The sequence below is a fragment of the Ovis canadensis genome, chromosome 18 (assembly GCF_042477335.2).
Source record: "Ovis canadensis isolate MfBH-ARS-UI-01 breed Bighorn chromosome 18, ARS-UI_OviCan_v2, whole genome shotgun sequence".
In the NCBI taxonomy this organism is placed as follows: Eukaryota; Metazoa; Chordata; class Mammalia; order Artiodactyla; family Bovidae; genus Ovis; species Ovis canadensis.
In genome coordinates, this window is record NC_091262.1 from 72,237,955 (window position 1) to 72,255,873 (window position 17,919).

The 17,919-nt window shown below is 52.9% G+C and overlaps 1 protein-coding gene and 1 long non-coding RNA gene across 2 annotated transcripts in view; one reads left to right on the forward strand and one right to left on the reverse strand.

Annotated features, from left to right (window-relative positions):
- Positions 1-17,919, forward strand: part of OTUB2 (OTU deubiquitinase, ubiquitin aldehyde binding 2) — a 21,281-nt gene continuing 3,362 nt past the window's right edge. The window contains exons 1-5 of the mRNA XM_069559360.1: positions 1-223; positions 11,792-11,887; positions 13,208-13,326; positions 16,564-16,648; positions 17,132-17,326. Of these exons, the coding sequence (XP_069415461.1) occupies positions 221-223; positions 11,792-11,887; positions 13,208-13,326; positions 16,564-16,648; positions 17,132-17,326 (498 nt within the window). The 5' untranslated portion in view covers positions 1-220. The remainder of the gene's footprint in view (positions 224-11,791; positions 11,888-13,207; positions 13,327-16,563; positions 16,649-17,131; positions 17,327-17,919) is intronic.
- Positions 16,025-17,919, reverse strand: part of LOC138423458 (uncharacterized) — a 7,219-nt gene continuing 5,324 nt past the window's right edge. Inside the window, exon 4 of the long non-coding RNA XR_011250267.1 lies at positions 16,025-17,403. This is a non-coding gene — a long non-coding RNA (uncharacterized lncRNA). The remainder of the gene's footprint in view (positions 17,404-17,919) is intronic.

Genomic DNA, 17,919 nt, shown 5'->3' on the forward strand with positions numbered 1-17,919 from the left:
GCTTCAGACGTCAATCTCGGGGCGTGTGTCTTGCTGGGACACAGTGGAGGTCTAACCTCTGGTTTGCGGAGCGGTCGGGTGTATTCTCCGCTCGTCCTCACGCCCTCGAGGCCCCCGCCGCCCGACCCAACGGCGGAGCCAGCCTGTGGCTCCCGCGGCGCCCTCCCGCACCGGATCGCTCCTCGCTGGGGCGGGACCTGGCCCGACGGCTCCGGTCACTATGGTCAGTGGTCTAAGGGGAAAGCGGGTGGGAAGGGGGCGCGGTAGGCGGGGTCGCCCCCCGGGCGCATGTGCACTCGCGGGACGGGGGATTCGGCGCGAGGCTCAGCCCTCAGTGTCAAATCCGCTGCGTTCGGGTCCCCCAGGAATACCGGGGTGTCCCGGTCCTTTCTTGGAAGGCTCCCGTGGACGGTCAGCGACGAGAACCCAACCCAGCGCCCAGGATCCCCGCCCCCGGCGCGTTCGTCCCTGGTTTCCCATGTGCCGCTCCAACAGCGGGGACAGGGAGGCTCCAGGGCTAAGGGTCCCCTCCTTTTCGTTACTAGCCCTCCCCCCCCGCCCCCCCCGCCCCCCCCCCCCAGTTCGCAGCTCCTTGCCGCACCCACCCGAGGGCTCAGCCATTAGAGACCTCCCCACTCCCAAGCCCCACGAGTGGACCTGGGGTTGCCACGGGTAGCCCGACATCCTCTCTGTCCTGCTTGTCAACAGAAGGTATTTGCAGTTAGGACCCACGTGGAGAGACTGTCTCAAGTTGTGAGGCACGTGACTTAGGGGCCAGAAATGGCCCCCGAGACCCTCTGAGCCAGGCCAAACTCAGGGCTTGCGCAGCCGGGGACCCTGAGGCCCAGAGAGGGAGGGGCTGGGACTGATCACGGTGGACTTGGATTCCCAGGCCAGTGCTCTTTGTATTTCTGTGTGTGTGTGTTAGTTGCTCAGTGGTGTCCGACTCCTTGCAGCTCCATGGACTGCAGCACGCCAAGCTCCTCTGTTCGTGGAATTCTCCCCACAAGAATACTGGAATGGGTTGCCATTCCCTTCTTCAGGGGATCTTCCCTACCCAGGGATCGAATCTGGGTCTCCAGCATTGCAGGCAGATTCTTTACCATCTGAGCCACCAGGAATTATTCCTTTGTATCACTACATCAGTCCATCTTGGGGGTGAGGGGAGACAGGGGCACAGGCAATCTGCAGAGGACTCTGTGTGATGAATGCCTAAAACTGATCAACTCTGACCCCCCTGCTCCAGGGAGCCTGGAACGCATAAGGAGTGGTGGCTTGGCCTGTGGTCACAGCCCTGAGGGGTGATCTCACCTCCACCCCCTGGAAACCCGAGAGGCGTTGGTTGGTCGCTTCCCCTCCCCAGCACTATTTTGCACACCTGTATAATGGGCTGCTGTGAGGATCACGTGAGGTGATGCACATGGAGCGCTTGGTTCAGATAATTGGCCGTGGCTTTCCTTCTGACAACAAAATCCTGGAAATGGGTGTGCACAGGGGCCTGGTTCTTAGAGCCTCCTCCCTCCTAGGTCTGAGTAAGGAAATGGGTCACTGACCACTGAGGGCTGCCGCTGGCTTGGGGCACAGGTCAGAGCCTGGTCACGGTCTGACACGTTCTGAGTGTGGCGTGGGTGGCCCGGCCGGTCCTGAACAAACCAGCTGGGTGTGGCTGAGGGCTTCTGGAGCGCCTGGAAACACCCACTTCCTGTTTCCAGGCAGGACCTAAGGGTTGACCTGGCTCTTCTGCTCCTGGAAGGGCACGGAAGTGTTTCTGCATCGCCCACAAGGGAGTGGCCAGGGCTGGGGTAATAATGGGTTTAGCCACCCTGGAGCCGAGGCTGGCTTGCCTTCCAGTCACCGCTGGGTAGCTGAGAGCATGGCGGGGTGGTGGGGCTGGGCCCTGATCTTCTGTCCTTCGTGGTGCACAGTGAGGCCTCTGACTCCAGCCTCCCATCTGCCCTGGACTCAGGAGAACAGAAGTTAGAGGGCAGATAGAGTCAGAGCACCAGCCCGCGCCCTGTGACAGGCAGCGTAGGTGCCTTGGAGAAGAATGAAGTGGTTAACTCACCAAACAAGACGTCTGTCTGGGAATCATGGGGAGGGGGTGGGGCAGAGGCAGTGCAGGGTGTGTTCTCGTCTGTTCATTCAGCATTTAGTGAGCACCTACTGTTTGCCAGGCACCGTGCTGGGCCCACTGGTGATGTTTTTGAGTCTGTGTGGTATGCATGATGGTGAGTGTGTGTGTGGTAGGCAGAGGAGAATGCCTTTGGAACATATAGTGTTTTCTTTCTGTATCCATTTCAAAGTCACTGAGCTTGGGAAAGGTCCCAGGTAGAAGACATAGAACCCTTGGGAAGGCAGTGGCCTGGGTGAGGACAAGGTTTGGGGGCTGCCACTGATGGAGGTTGCAGGTAGTGAGGGGCCTCATGCTCACTCAAAGGGCATTTAACATTCAGTGAAGAGTGAGGGTCAGATGTGAACAGCAAACCCACAGGGCCCTTCTGTGCTTTGTTCTTTGGTTTTTCAAACAAGCCCCCAGTAGGGTCCCTAGTCCAGCCCCACGCTGGGCTGGGCATTGATGAGAAAGACAAGGGCCTGCCCTCTTTTAGGAACTCACTGCATGAGACAAGACAGAACTGGACACAAGCAATTCCTGAACTATCAGTCATGACCTAAGAAGCTTAAGGGCTTGGGGAGCACAGCAGGAACCCATGCACTCTAAGGGAGCAGTGAGTGTCAAGGAAGGCTTCACAAAGGGGTCTTTTGAATGGGTTATTAAAGGATGTGTAGGAGTTTTCAAGAAGCATTTGGGGAATTGTGTGTTCCAGTCAGGGTGGGACAGGCCTGGAAATATGTGCTTACAGGCCTGGAAACATGGTTAAGAGTGGGATATTCTGGGAATGGTGAGCAGTCTGTATGGAGAGAGGAGAGATGAATCTAGAAAAACTGGGAGGGGGGTGGTCAGAATGTACTGTAAAGGGCTTCACATGCTGTGCCATGGGGTTTGGGTTTTAGTCTGCAAATGTGGTGGTGGAGGGGACCATAATGTATTTTTGACAAATAAGAGATGGTTGATTTGGATGGTCTCTCTGGCAGTGGAGCAGACAGAGGGCCAAAAGAGGCCAGGCTGGAGTCAGAGACCAGCTTATCCATCTATTCCGTCATCCACTCATTCTGCATTTTGGGAGCATTACTGTGTGGCAGGCACTGGGGAATCTGGTCATGACAGGCAAGCAAAGTCCCTGCTCTCATGGAGTTGACATTCTTGTGGAGGGAGAGAGACAGGAAGCAAGTCAACAAGTGAAAGTATATGTTAGAGAACCCACTGAAGACATAAAACAAGTTAAGGCAGTAGAGGTTGGGGCAGGGGCAACTTTAGACAAGATGGTCAGGGAAGGTGATTACACACGTAAAGAGGCAGAGAATCTGTCCGTGCACAGGAACAGCATGTGCAAAGGCCCTGCGGTGGAAATGGGTGCATCTTGTTGGAGGAACATAGGAGGGTCACTGGGGCTGGAGTTCAGGAGCGTGAGGGGAGCAAGGCCAGATGACGGTTGTCATCCGAAGGCTGAGTCTTTTCCCAAGTGAAGGAAGCCACTGGAGGGAACTGGGGAGGGGCACGCCCTCAACTGGTTTGCTTTGTGGGAGCCTGTGCTGGGTGCTGTGGGTGACGGTGGGGACGGGAGTGGAAGTGGGAGCCAGGAGGTCCACTGGGCAGACGCTGGTGCCACCTCCCTGGGGGCAGATGGTGGCAGCTCTGGCCAGACACAGGAGCAGAGCTGAAGCAGGAAGAGAGGAGGGGAAGGGTCATCCCATGTCTTTAGTGTGAGTTCTATCTGGATAGAGGGGCTTCCGAGGGTCTGGTGACACCTGGAGGGGATGCAGTGGTGGAGGGAGAAGGCAGTTAGGGGCGCAGTAGTTCGGGGATCATGGTCAGACATCCTGGTGGCTGGTGGTGTTTGAGGCTGGATCTCTAGGGAGAGGTCAGGGCGGGAGGTGAAGGTCTGAGGGTTGATTAGGAGGATGCTAAGGGTCCAGGTGTCAGATGAGAGAGGACCAGCATCTGAATTCAGGCTGTCTGCAAGGCCAGCCAATAACTGTGACCTGAGGCAATAGGGACTCAGGTGTAGGGTCTTCCCTGTTTCCTGCGCTGAACAGCAGAGATGGGGCATGTGAGTGGTAGGCTGAGTAATAGCACGGAGACACCCACATCCTAATCCCAGAGCCCATGAATAGGGTACCTCACATGGCAGCAGGGGCTTTGCAGGTATGGTGAATTAAGGGTCCTGAAATGGGGAGAGCACCCTGGATTACCCAGGGAGGTCCAATGATGTGATCACAAGGATCCTTATAAGGAAGAGGCAGGAAGCAGAGTGAGAAGGAGATGTGGCAGTGGGTGGAAGGGCTCATAAGCCAAGAAATGCAGGAAGCTTCTAGAAACTGACAAAGGTAAGGAAGTGGGTTCTCCCCTGAGCCTCCAGAAATGTAATTAAATCCTGTTGTTTTAAATCGCTGTTTGTACTAATTGGTTACAGCAGCAGTAGGAAGCCCCTTCAGAGCCCTAGGACTAGCACTCCCCTAAATCTTTGGCCTCCAAATGTTTTTGATCGCTCATCAGTAAAAGTGTTTGATTATTCCGTAGGTTGCTACATGGTAGATTATACCCTAAAGTAGACATTTAAAGCGGCATTCCCTGGAATATTACTCAGCCATAAAAAAGAATGAAATTGGGTCATTTGCAGTGATATGAATAGACCTAGAGTCTGTCATACAGAATGAAGTAAGTCAGAAAGAGGAAAACAAATGTTGTGTATTAATGCATATATACGGAATCTAGAAAAATGGTGCTGATGAACTATTTGCAGGGCAGGGATAGAAACACAGACATAGAGAACAAACACGTGCACATGGGGTGGTGGGGGGGCATGGGAGGGTGGAGCAAACTGGGAGAATAGAATTGACATATACACGCTACCATATGTAAAACAGATAGCGAGTGGGAAGCTGCTGTTTAGCACAGGGAGCTCTGCCCGGTGCTCTGTGATAACCTGCGGTGGAGGCGGGGGTGGGGGCTGTGGGAGGGAGGGGATATATGCATACATGTGGCTGATTCACTTTGTTGTTCAGCAGAAACGAACACAACATTGTTAAGCAACCATACTCCAGTAAAAATCAGATTAAAAGGCATTTCCTTCCGGCCCCTGCAAACAGCCCGCTATGGAGACCCCAGCACTAGGCAGGCAAGGCCAGGTATGGAGCCACGGGGAGCCTCTAGAAATGACAGGGACCTTTTGAGAGGGGCGGCGGACTGCATTCTGGGTCCTGCCCCACTGGTGGTGAGGCTGCAGGCTCTGGCCCCTGCCATGGAGGAGTTGGTAGCTTGAGGTCAGACCATGCACTGAGTTGTGGCTTCTGGGAGTCTGGGCCTGGTTAACAAGGCTGAGTCATGGCCCGGGGTCAGCCCCGCCAGCAGAGCAGCCTCAGAGGGAGGTCGGGCAGGCCAAGGGCTGGCCTTGCCCACCAGGCCTCGGGGTGGACCCAGGAGAGGCCCACCAGCACCTCAGAGCCTGGACCAGGGGTGCCCACAGAGGCACCGCAGGATACAACATGGGTGGTGGGGGGGCGGGTTGTAGGTAGAGGCATAAGCCTGAGGCCTGGCTATTAAGGAGCCATCAGGAAGTGACGACAGAGCACAGCTGAGGGCCAGGTGGGCTCTCTTCGTGGAGGGGGAGAGGGTCAGAAAGGCACAGGTCTGTGGAATACCTTTAATGTGCTGGGGGACCAGGGTCCCAGTTTCTTCCTGAATCGCTTCACTGTGTGACTTGAGGCCAACAGCTTGACCTCTCTGGGCTTCAGTTTCTATGTGTAAAACAGAGCTACTGTGAGGCTTAAGTGAGATTATCCCCAGCACCTGGCATACGGTGACCTCCCAGCAAAGGTAACGCATCAATCAGCGGGTACGTCGTGCCTGCTGGGGACCAGCAGCTGTTCCAGGAGTACGGTGACAGAAGTGACAAGGGACCCCGTCCCCGTGGAGCTTCATATCACCTCTCCTGAAAGCTCACGGGGGCTGGCTTCCAACCCTGAGCTGTACCTGTTCCAGGAGGGGCCCATGGAGAACTCACTGGAGGGGCAGGGGGCGCGCGTGGTTCACACATGTTGTGGGTCAGAGCCTTAAGGTCTGTGGGCCCGAGCTGCCAGAGCCCAGTCCTTTCAGCCTGGCCCCTCCCTGCCCCACAGCTCCTTGTCACCCCATTATCTCCTGGGGGGGGGGTCCCTGGAGGCGCTCGCACAGTGCTGGGCGCATGGGGTTCCCATGGGCGGGGAGGGGGCAGGCAGCAGCTGTGGGGCGCAATTTCTGACATCGCCCTGGCAATGGGCCCTCCCTTGGGCCCTGGCGGGTCACATCTTTACCGGAAGCCTTCGGAACTTCAAATGCCGCCCCCGTGGAGCAGGATCCGTGGATGAGGGTAGAGGTGGAGGGCTGGGGTCAACCTGGTTTTTCGTTAGTCTCAGGCTGGTTGAGGAACTCCTGGGGCTATGTGGAGAGGTTCTAGACGTGTAGAGGCTTTGGCGAGAAAACCGAGGGAAGCAGGGGGGAACTTGCCTTCCCTCCATTTGGAGGTGGGCGGTGTCTGGACGCGGGGTGGGGATCAAGGGCAGGGTCAGCAGGACCCCAGTAGGTGGTGACATGCTGGTTCTATAGTCTCCAAAGGTAGGAGATGAGAGGACCCCGACAAGTACTCAGATCTGGTCTAAACACCAAGCCCCCATTCTAGTGCATCTGGTTAGTTCCCGGGGTCTCTGGGGAGGAGTCAGTGATTAGAGAAACATCCTTCTCCACTTTGAAATATATTCTTCCACTTAGCAGCTCAAAACTGTTTCAGAGTAGAGGTGCTATCTGCCTGACCTAATTCATTAGCACCTGTTTGCAAATCAGCAGCTAAAGGCTAAAATCCTTTTAAGTGACCTGATGAGGTCTGACGCAACATTGTCAGGCGAGGCCAGTCCCTGTCCCATAACACCCTGGAAATTTTTGGCCACGATTTAAAAAACCACCAATTACAGTCAGCCAAGGTCAAATGCAGAGTACTGTACTTGGTTTATGGGCCAGTGAGCTGAGGCTGTTCTTCCAGCCATGTGACGAGGGCCATGCTTATGGTAAGTGGGGCGGGGGCCACTTGGGCTGACTTGAGTCACCCTGGACGTGCCAAAGTAGAAACTCACTCACCCCTCCCATTGGCCCTGTAAACACACATGGGGCCACGAGGGGGCGCTGGAGCCAACTCAAGGCTTCACTGCTGGGCAGGGCAACCAACCTGAGCGCCATTTGTCAAAAAGGGTGGATCTTAAATAGTATTGAATGAAGAGAAAAGGCCACGATACCTATAGAATAATTTGTCTGCACATTTAAAACGCATGCATACATAAAACAACTTGGTATTTTTAAAAAGACATATTGAAAGACATAGGGAATACCTATAAAGGATGGGGGGTGGCAGGATGGGAACAGGGATGGGAGATAAAGGGGGAAAGTTGACAAAACGCCTGGGGCTGACGGTGGGTCTCTTGAACCCTAAGTGTGAGCCCCTCCCCACCCCCAAACTGCTGTTTAATGTTTTCCTTTTAAATTGACTGTTTTAAATAGCCTAAGTAAATTTGCTATTTACTTTGCAAAAATGATACGGCTGTGGCGAGTGGAAAACCCAGGTAGGCTTCCCTGGTATGAGGCCTGTGGGTCCCCTTCCTGACCCACCTTTCACGTTCTCATTTTGACTGGCAGTTTTCTACCATCTGAAATATTGGCTTGGCCAAAAAGTTCGTTCAGGTGTGTCCATATGATGTTATAAAAACTCGAACAAAGTTTTGGCCAACCCAGTACTTGTCGCTCCGTATTTAGGATTCATTCTTTATACCGCTTTCCACTCTGCCAGTGACATTGTCTCAGAAACTGCTCATCAAATAGAACTGAGTTTGTGCCTTTTCCCTCACCGTTTGTTGGGTTTTATTGCGGCGGGGGGACGTCCAAGTGCGAGTGTTCAATACAGCTGTGGTCCTTTGTCATCATCCTTCATTTAAAAAGACCCAAGCCAGCATTTTAAGTCAGCTGTGTGTAAAAAACAAGCCTTTTTTTGACTGACGTAGGTAGGTAAATAATGGGACTTATTCTTTGGCAGTGCCAAAGACTGGCCAAGCTACTGTCCAAGCTGTGCTCATTCACACGCTAGTAAGGTTATACTCAAAATTTCCTTCCCTTTTAGGCCACCACAGAGCATTGAGGAGAGTTCCCTGAGCCATACAGTCGGTTCTCATCAAGGCTACTTATTTTAACTACAAACTACAAGTGGCTTTCACATTATATTTTAACATCATATTCCTGATGAAATCAGAGCCTTTCCCGGGGCAGGGGGTGGGGGTTGGAGATGGGGGTGCAGCTCCCACTGCCCTGAACCCTCGTCTGAGCAGGAAAAACATGAGGCAGAGACAAGCCTGTGGGAGATTAGCTGTTAGAACAGATGGGTCCTACCCTTCCCCTGGCCTTGGGTCTTCCTTTTGCCATTAGATGACTTCTCCACTCTCTGCTGCTGCTGCTAAGTCGCTTCAGTCGTGTCCGACTCTGTGCGACCCCATAGATGGCAGCCCACCAGGCTTCCCCCGCCCCTGGGATTCTCCAAGCAAGAACACTGGAGTGGGTTGCCATTTCCTTCGCCAATGCATGAAAGTAAAAAGTGAAAGTGAAGTCGCTTAGTTGTGTCCAACTCTTAGTGACCCCATGGACTACAGCCCACCTGCCTCCTCCATCATTGGATTTTCCAGGCAAGAGTACTGGAGTGGGGTGCCACTGAGGTCCTGATTTCTCTCTCTGGGTGGAAACTGACCTCCACCCAGAGATGGGCTGCAATATGAACTTTCACCAGTAGGTGGTGCTAGATGGTTTAACCTCTGTGTTTTCAGGTCAAACACCACTGAGCGACTGAATAACACAGTGCTTGGTGCAGACTGGTTGGGTATTGTCGGATGAATAGAAGAAGGAATGAATGAGTGAGACAGGAAGGTCAGGAGAAGACAAGGGGAGTATGGAGCCTCCTTACAGTATGGAGGCTCAGTAGGCTTGAGTTACTATATTCTTTTTTCTTCCAGTGTTATTGACATCCAGCAGTGCGTAAGTTTAAGGTATACAGCACAGAGATTTGACTTACGTAGATCATGCAATGATTGCACGTCTAGTGAGCATCCCTCATCTTTGTAAAGACACAAAATTTAAAAAAATAGAAAAGATTTTTCCTCTGATGAGAACGCTTAGGACTTACTCTCTTGTGTTAGTCGCTCAGTCCCTGTCTGACTCTTTGTGACCCCATGGACTGTAGGCTCCTCTGTCCATGGAATTCTCCCAGCAAGAGTACTGGCGTGGGGTGCCATTAAACTCTACAAAGTTCATAGACAACTGTTAATTATATTTATCATGTTGTACATTACGTCCCTAGTACTTGTTTATCTTACAGCTGGAAGTTTGTAACTGGAACCTTTTGACCCCCTTCCTCCAGTTCCCTGTGATCCCACCCCTGCCTCGGGTAACCACACATCTGATCTCTGTTTCTATGAGTTTGTTTTTGGAGTATAATTGACCTACAGCTCTATGTTAGTTCCTGTTACCCCACATAACGATTCACTGGTTCTCTATACTTCAGGATGATCACCATGGTAAGCTTAGTTATTGTCACCAAAGATACTACATAATTATTGAGTATACTCCCCTCACTGTATACTTCATACCCATGACTCATCTCTTCTGTTTAGTACCTCTTAATCTCACTCACCTGTTTCTCTCCTCCCCGCCAACCCCCTCCCCTCTGGCAAACACCTGTTCATTCTCTGTATCGGTGACCCTGTTTTTGTTTTGTTCATTTCTTTAGATTTCACGTTGCAGGTGATATCATGTAATATTGCCTTTCACTATTTTAACTTCCTCAGTGTGATGATCCCTAGGTCCATCCATGATGGTGCAAAGAGAAATATATCATTCTTTTTTGTGACTGAATATTTCCATTGCATATTCTACACCACATCTTTATCCATTCACCTATTGATGGGCACTTAGGTTGCTTCCACATCTTGACTATTGTAAACAGTGCTTCAATGAACATAGTGGTGCCTGTATCTTTCCTAAAGAGTGCTTTTGTTTTCTTTGGATACATACCCTGAAGTGGAATGACATATGATAGTTCTGTCTTAATTTGTCTGAGGAATCTCCACACTGTTCTCCTTATATGACTATACCAGCTTATAATCCCATCAGCAGTGCACCCCGGGTCCCCGTTTCCCCACATTCTCACCAACCTTGTTAGAAAGTGAGAGTTGCTCAGTTGTGTCCAACTTTTTGTGACCCCGTGGACTGTACAGTCCATGGAATTCTCCAGGCCAGAATACTGGAGTGGGTAGCCGTTCCCTTCTTCAGGGGATCTTCTCAACTCAGGGATCAAACCCAGGTCTCCTGCATTGCAGGCAGATTCTTTACCAGCTGAGCCACAAGGGAAGTCCCACCAACCTTGTCATTTGTCTTTTTGATAACAGCCATTCTAACAGAGGTGAGGTGATACCTCATTGTGGTTTTGATTCCCTGATGGTTAACGGTGTTGAAAATCTTCTCATGGACCTGTTGGCCATCCATATGTCTTCTTTGGAAAAATATCTGTGCAGATCCTCTGCCCATTTTTCAATTGGGTTGTGTGTGTCTTGGATGTTGAGTTGTATGAATTCTTTATATATTTTGGATATTAACTCCTTATTCAGATATATCATTTGCAAATATCTTCTTCTTTTCAGTATGTGGCCTTTTCCTTTTGTTGAAAGTTTCTTTGCTGTGCAAAAACTTTTTTTTTTCTAAACAGGAATATTCATAGTAACTTTATTCATAATAGCCCCAAAGTGGAAACAACCCCCAAATCCATCAACTGACAAATGGAACAAAATATGGTATACTGTACCATAGAATATTATCTGACAACAAAAAGGAAACAAGTACTGATATGTGGTACAACATGGATGCTTCTTAAATACATTAAGTGAAAGAAATCAGTCATAAAAGACCAATCATATGATTCCATTTGTATGAAATGTTCAGAAGAGGTGAGTTTACACGCACAGGAAACAGATTCCCAGATGAAAAGCTTTTTGTTTTAATGTAGTCCCATTTGTTTGTTTCTGTTTGTGTTTTCCTTGCCTGAGGAGACAGATCCCCCAAAAATACAACTAAGACCAACGTCAAACGGCATACTGCCTGTGTTTTCCTCTAGAATTTTAATGGTTTCGGGTGTTACATTTAAGTCTTTAAACCATTTTGCATTTATTTTTGTGCACCGATGTATTATAGTCTATAAAATGAGTCAGTTCAGAAATTACAAGATGAGGGACTTCCCCGGTGGTCCAGGGGCTAAGACTCTGCACTGCCAATGCCAGGGTAGCAGGTTCGATCCCTGGTCAGGGAACTAGATCCCACATGCCACAGCTAAGAGTTCATGTGTTGCAACTAAGACCCAGCACAGCCAACTAAGTAAATATTTCCAAAAAATTTAAAACGAAAGGACTTACAAGATGATAACGCCTTTCACGATGGGGCTGACCCTGACTCCTGCCGGGGACCCTGGCTTCTGGGCTGCTAGTCACATACTCGCAGGTGCTTCTGTCCAGGGAAGGTAACATCCTGCAGCCAGCACGCGGTGGGCTTTCTATTGGTGAAAGTCCTGCAGTTGCTTTTGAAATTGTCACAGCTTTGCTCCTTTTTTCTGTCTTTCAGAGTGAAACATCTTTCAACCTAATATCAGAAAAATGTGACATTCTATCAATTCTTCGGGATCATCCTGAAAACAGAATCTACCAGAGGAAAATCCAGGTAAGGCAGAGGGTCAGGAGGAGGGGAGCCTAGATGAAATGGGCTGGAGTTGGGAGCAGAGACAAAGGTACCACTTTGAAGGTAAAAAGGCTTTGCCTTTGGACCAGGTTCCTGGACAAATTAAAGCCTCCCAGAATAATGCAGTGTTGAGCATATTTACCTTAGTGAGAAATCCTTTAGTTGCAAAAAAAAAAAAAAAACAAAAACGAAAAAAACCAGCAGTTTTTGACCTCATTACAGGATTGCAAGGTCAGGACTTTTATTACCCACATTTCACAGCGGAGGGAACCAAGTTACGAAAATTAAATGGCTGGCCCACAATTCTACCGCACATGTGTGGAGGAGCCGGCACTTGGGCCGAACAGCCTCAGCTCATAAAAGTAGTATTTGTAACCACTCTGAGAGCAGCTCTCTGGTGAGAAGGCCCACTCTGGCTGGACTCTGACAAAGGAGAGATGGCTGAAGGATGCAGGAACGGTTATGGGACTAGGAGGAACCTGGGTGTCCCCCTACTGCCCTCTGGCCACCTGCATTTGGGCAGGACTGTCTCCTGTGGCCGCTGGGAGCCCTTCCTGGGGCAGGAGTGAGAGCTGGGCTGTACATCTCATCCTCTGGGAGATGATCTGGCCCTCCAGGGAGCACACCCCTCCCTACAGCCTGCCTCTAGGGGGCCGTCAGCTCCACCCTGGTGGGAGCAGGGACTCCCTGATCCCTTAGAAACCACACTGGGCCATCAGAATCCTGACCGTAGGCAGGCCCGGGAGGCAGCTGTGGCGGACGCGGACAGCTCAGAGCAGAACTGGAGCAGGTGCCATGGGGACGCCACACCTCTTAAGAACCGCTTGGAGGACTGGCCAGACTGCTTGGCGATGGCCGAGGAGGCCTTTCCTACTGCCTGTGCCGCCTCCTGGCCCACCTCACAGCCACATGCACCCTCGCTGCCCCCACCAGGCACACCACTTCTCTCGGTGCGATTCCTCCAGGAAGTCTTCCTGGACTGCTGAAGTCTGGTGTAGATGCCACTGCTCCGCGGCACCCTGGTGCATCCCCTGTCCTCCTGTGACAGTCGTCCAACCGTCCATCATCCCCCTAGCCTGTAGGCTCCTCAGAGCGGGACACGGCTCCCCGTTCACAGTGCCTCCTGCAGGTCGCACTCCACGTATTTTTATTTTTGTGGGATGAGAGTTGGGACACCATGGAGGGCCTCCAGTCTGAGAGGAGGGAGCAGATGTTGCCTGGGGGAGGTGGAACCCCACCCCTGACAGGACTCGACGGGGGTTCTGTTGGTACGGACACCCACATTTCCTCTGTCCCCCGCAGGAACTCAGCAAAAGGTTCACCGCCATCCGCAAGACCAAGGGGGATGGCAACTGCTTCTACCGGGCCTTGGGCTACTCCTACCTGGAGTCTCTGCTGGGCAAGAGCAGGGAGATCCTCAAGTGAGTGCCGCATGTGGGATGCCGGGCGGGCTGTGCTTCTGCTGCGTCGATTGGCCCTGAACCTCCCTGAGGGTTTGGTCTCAGCGCAGCCTGCTTAGCCCAGGCAATGAGTGGTGGCTTTGACATCAAGGGGATGCCCAGCGGCCCTCGTGGTGGAAGTGAGGGCAGCCAAGGGGCTGGCTGGGGATGGGACAAATGACCTAGAGGGCATTTCCAGCTCTCTGATCTGAGTGTGCCTGGGTGAGGTGAGTTTTGCCTTGGCTATGTTCTTGAAGCCTCACTCCAAGGAGAAAACAAAGAAGCATTGCCCGTTGTTCTGGATCGCTTTAGCTGACCTTGGAAGTGAGTGTGTGTAACCCAGGCGTCTGCCTGATCAGCCTGGATCTGGAGTTGATGCTGTCCTAGGCCCTTCTGTCCTGCAGCTGGGACTTGATCTTCCCTTCGACCCCTGGGGTTCGGCTTCATTCGGGCCTTCTCAGATGTCAGCATTTGTGCAGACCCCCTGGGATCTTCTTCAGATGCAGATTCCAGTTCTGTACGGCTGGGGCCGGGGACTCTGCATTTCTCACAAGCTCCAGGAGAAGCCGCCGGTGCTACTGGGTAACAGGGAGTAGTAGCAAGATGTTGAGACCCGCTTCCTTAACCTTGGAGGTCTCACAGGATCTTAGAGGATCCATGAAGATCCCAGGCTTCCTCATCAGATGCCCTCCCACACACACACCAGGGAAGAGTGCAGAGTGGCCACGGGTCACAGAGCACATGGGGTTGATCCATGGACCCTGGTGCCAGGACTCCTTTGCTAAGCGGGTTTCTACTCTACCCTCCTTCTGGGGCACCCTTGCTCCCTGCAACCATCACCCAAGTGGGTACCACATGCCGACTGTGCTGTGGGCCCCGGGGGTGCAGCAGCAAACAGGAGAGACAAAGCGCTCCGCCTGTCGAGCTTGCGTCCTAACTGGGAACGAGGGACAGGGGACATGGGCAGTACTTGGTGTGTCAGATAGGGGAAGCGCTGTGGGAAAAAAAACAGGCAGGAAAGGCAGCCAGGTTGTCCAGGGCTAGGGACTGCAGTTTTAAGTAGGAGTTGGAGACATAGCGGGGGCAGGTGGGGTAAGGCCTCATGGGCCTCATGGACCTCGAATATTGGCCTGAATGAGATAGAGGCACAGAGGGTTTGGCAGAGCAAAAGGCCTGACGTGTGGGCTGCTGTGTGCAGGGAAAACCAGGCACATGCACAAATGATGGCGTCCGAGAGCAGCGGGGGCGTGATCTAGGAGAGCCCAGAGGAGAGGTCGTAGAGGCGGCCTGAGTGGGTGGAGGTGGCACCACAGGATCCACTTGTGGCTGGAGTGGGGCGCGTGAGCAGAGAGTCGAGGCTGAGTGCTGGGTGTTTGACCTGAGTTATCAGGACTGAGAAGCCCGTGCCACACAGCGAGGCTGGGGGAGATCAGGAGCTCCAGGTTGCCAAGTCTGAAATGCCTGGGAGCCATCCAGGTGGGGTCCAGTGGGAAGTACCAGGCTGGTGTCACCCCATTTTACAGATGAGTAAACTGAGCTTCAGATAGGTTACATGACTTGTGCAAGGCAAGTGTGTGGCCAAGAGGGGATCTACGCTCTAAGTCCGGACACTATCCTCCTTCCCCTCCCTCACCTCGTTGGGGCAGGAGTCCTGTCCTGAGTGTTTGTCCCCCGCTAGATTGGACCCATGTGTCTCCGTGTCCCCAGGGCTGGCACTGTGAGGCCCGCAGGAACTGGTGAGGAATGAGCATGGGGATGCGATGGGCATGTGGCCAGTGATGGGAGGGTTTGCAGGCAGGAAAGCCGAGAGCCAAGCTGTGCATGTTGGCCTCACGGGAACAGTGGCCAGAGAGGCCTTCACAGCCCGCCGTGGAGACCTGTCCCCATCACCCACCCTGCACAGAAGGGGAGCCTTATAAAGCCAGAGAGCGACTTAGCAGCAGGGCTGCAGCCCCCCGCAACGTGCTCCTTCCCACACCTGCCCTGGCCAAAACGGGCTCAGAGACGCCGGCCCAGCCAGGGGCAGGCTGCCTTTCAGCAAAAGTAAAAGTGCCTCAGCTTCCAGATTATGAGATGATTCCACTTCAGACCAGCCTCTCCTCCCCTCGCCCTCCCACCAGGCACCTACGCCTCCCAGGCCTTTCTCCTTGTGCCCTGAGTCTCTCATGAAAACCCCCGCCGCGTCCTCACTGGAGCCTGGGCTCCCTTCCCAGGAGCCGGGCTGCAGTTAGGCCTGAGCCAGCTGGTCCCCCTGAGCCTCTCTACTCGGCCCTTCTTGTGTGGAAGGTGTTCCCTCCTGTGGACCGTCCCTTGGACTGTCTCGTCTCTGCTGCTGAACTCTGGCAGCTCCTCGCCATCCCCAGGGCTCAGGGCACGTCCCAGACGGGGCTGTGCCCGTAGGCGGCCTGCAGTGGGAGCAGGGACAAGAGGAGGGGTCCCTGGACCAGATCTTGTGGTAGGTCAGTGCTGGCAAAGGTTTAATGGCCGTTTGGCTGGGAGGCCTGATCTGTCATGTGAGTTGATTTCTGTGGTCTAAATCCTCTTGTCATGATTTTTTGTTTTCAAGCTACCGTCATGGGTTCACTGAATAGGGAGTAGGGAAGACGTATGCAACATACCCTATAGTCCAGGTTGTATTTCCACCGTCCACCCACAACAGACGATGATAACCTCATGAGCATAGATGAGACTCTTGTTTTTTTTTAAAAAAAAAAAATGTTTTTTACGTCCAGCCCATCTCTGAGAAGAGCGTGCCTGGCCAAGGGGACAGTGGATGTCAAGGGGTGAAGATGCGAAGGGGGAGTGGCTGTAGGGCATGAGGGAGGCTGTGGACTGGACTGGAGATGTGGCTGGTGAGCTTGGCAGGGGCCCTTCCGGGACCCCGGTGCTGAGAAGCTGTGACCTGAGGGAGAAGGCTGTGGCAGGTCACTCTTATGGTCCCTGTGGAGTGGGGACCAGGAGGGAGGGAAGGCTGGGTGTCATCAGGCCAGAGATGGTATTGATGCCCCAGGAACCATGGGACAGTCAAGAGACCTTTGGAAGATAGAATCAATATATTTTGGAATGGGTGGTACCTCAATTTTCTCATCTGCGAAATGGGTATATGACCCACCTCCGGTGACTCTCAGGTGTGTGGGGGCAGAGTGGGGAGTGAGATGACAGCTGACGGTCACAGAGGTGCCCCTGCCTTTCCCTGAAAGCACTGGCTTTCCCCTTCAGGTTCAAAGAGCGTGTACTGCAGACCCCCAATGACCTCCTGGCAGCTGGCTTCGAGGAGCACACTTTCCGAAACTTCTTCAACGCTGTGAGTTAACCCCAGGCACGACGGCTGAGGGGCTCAGCTTTCTTCAGGGCTGGCAGAGCAGACAGAAGACTGAGGGCTCCTTCCTGCCTGTGGGGACATCGAGAGGCCAGGGGGCCCAAGGCCCTGCCCTTCCTCTGGGAGGAGGCACCTCCTTTGGAACGGTAGCTGTCAGGCTGGAAATTTCCCCCAGCCTCCCCACCTCACCCCCCTGACCCCACTAGTGAGGGCAGTGCGGGGCTGGAGGACTCTCACTTCTGAATCTGTATGTAAGAATCGGAGTCACGGCAGTGAGGAGGGAGACTCGGGGCCAAGGGACTCACTACAGAGTGTCTCTAACCCTGTCACTTAGCTTTGGCGAGATCTCTGATGGATTGATTCTGGGGCCTCAACTTGAGGATTTCAAGGTGGAAATTTCAAGGAGCGAGGTTCGTGGAGGGAGGGGCAGGGCCTGCCTGGCCCCCAGCTGAGGGCCCGGGGGTGCAGTTTTACAGTGTGGTAGAGCTGGTGGAGAAGGATGGCTCCGTGTCCAGCCTGCTGAAGGTGTTCAACGACCAGAGCTTCTCAGACCGAATCGTGCAGTTCCTGCGCCTGCTGACCTCTGCCTTCATCAGGAACCGTGCAGACTTCTTCCGACATTTCATTGACGAGGAGATGGACATCAAAGACTTCTGCGCTCATGTAGGTCCTCGGGGCTCCGGCTTGGGATGTGGCCTCCAGCCCTGGGCTCTGCTCTCATCCCTCTCTCCTTAAGAGACCTTAACACCAACATTCCCTATCAGGGGGCTGGGGGGTCACGTCTACGTGGCAATTCAGAGCTTTAGATTAGATTAGCAAACTGAACAGGTTGTCCTTCAGCTGCCTGAGCTGTGGGGCTTTGAGCAAGTCACTTTCCCTCTCTGAGTCTCAGATTGTCTCATCAAAGGGCCTTTGGACTGGACTGTTTACAAAATGACAGAGTAGCAACCCCAGAGTCATCTTTGCTCCAGGACATATTTTATGATGTGCGGTGTTTACCTGAAAGGACTGCCAACCATTTAAACGTTGCGCAGTTTTTATATGGATGTCTGGATTTCTCTGGAAAAATCAGATCCAGCTCTCCAGGCTTTATTCTTGCATGGCAACAATCAGCAGGAGCTAAGTGGCAGCTGCCTGAGTTACTGGACTCACTAGCCAGCTTGTCACCATCTCTGCCTGTCTCCACTGACTCGCTCACTTGCTCGCCCAGCCCTCTTTAAGCACCTAAGCTTGAATACCCTTTATGATAGTCCCTT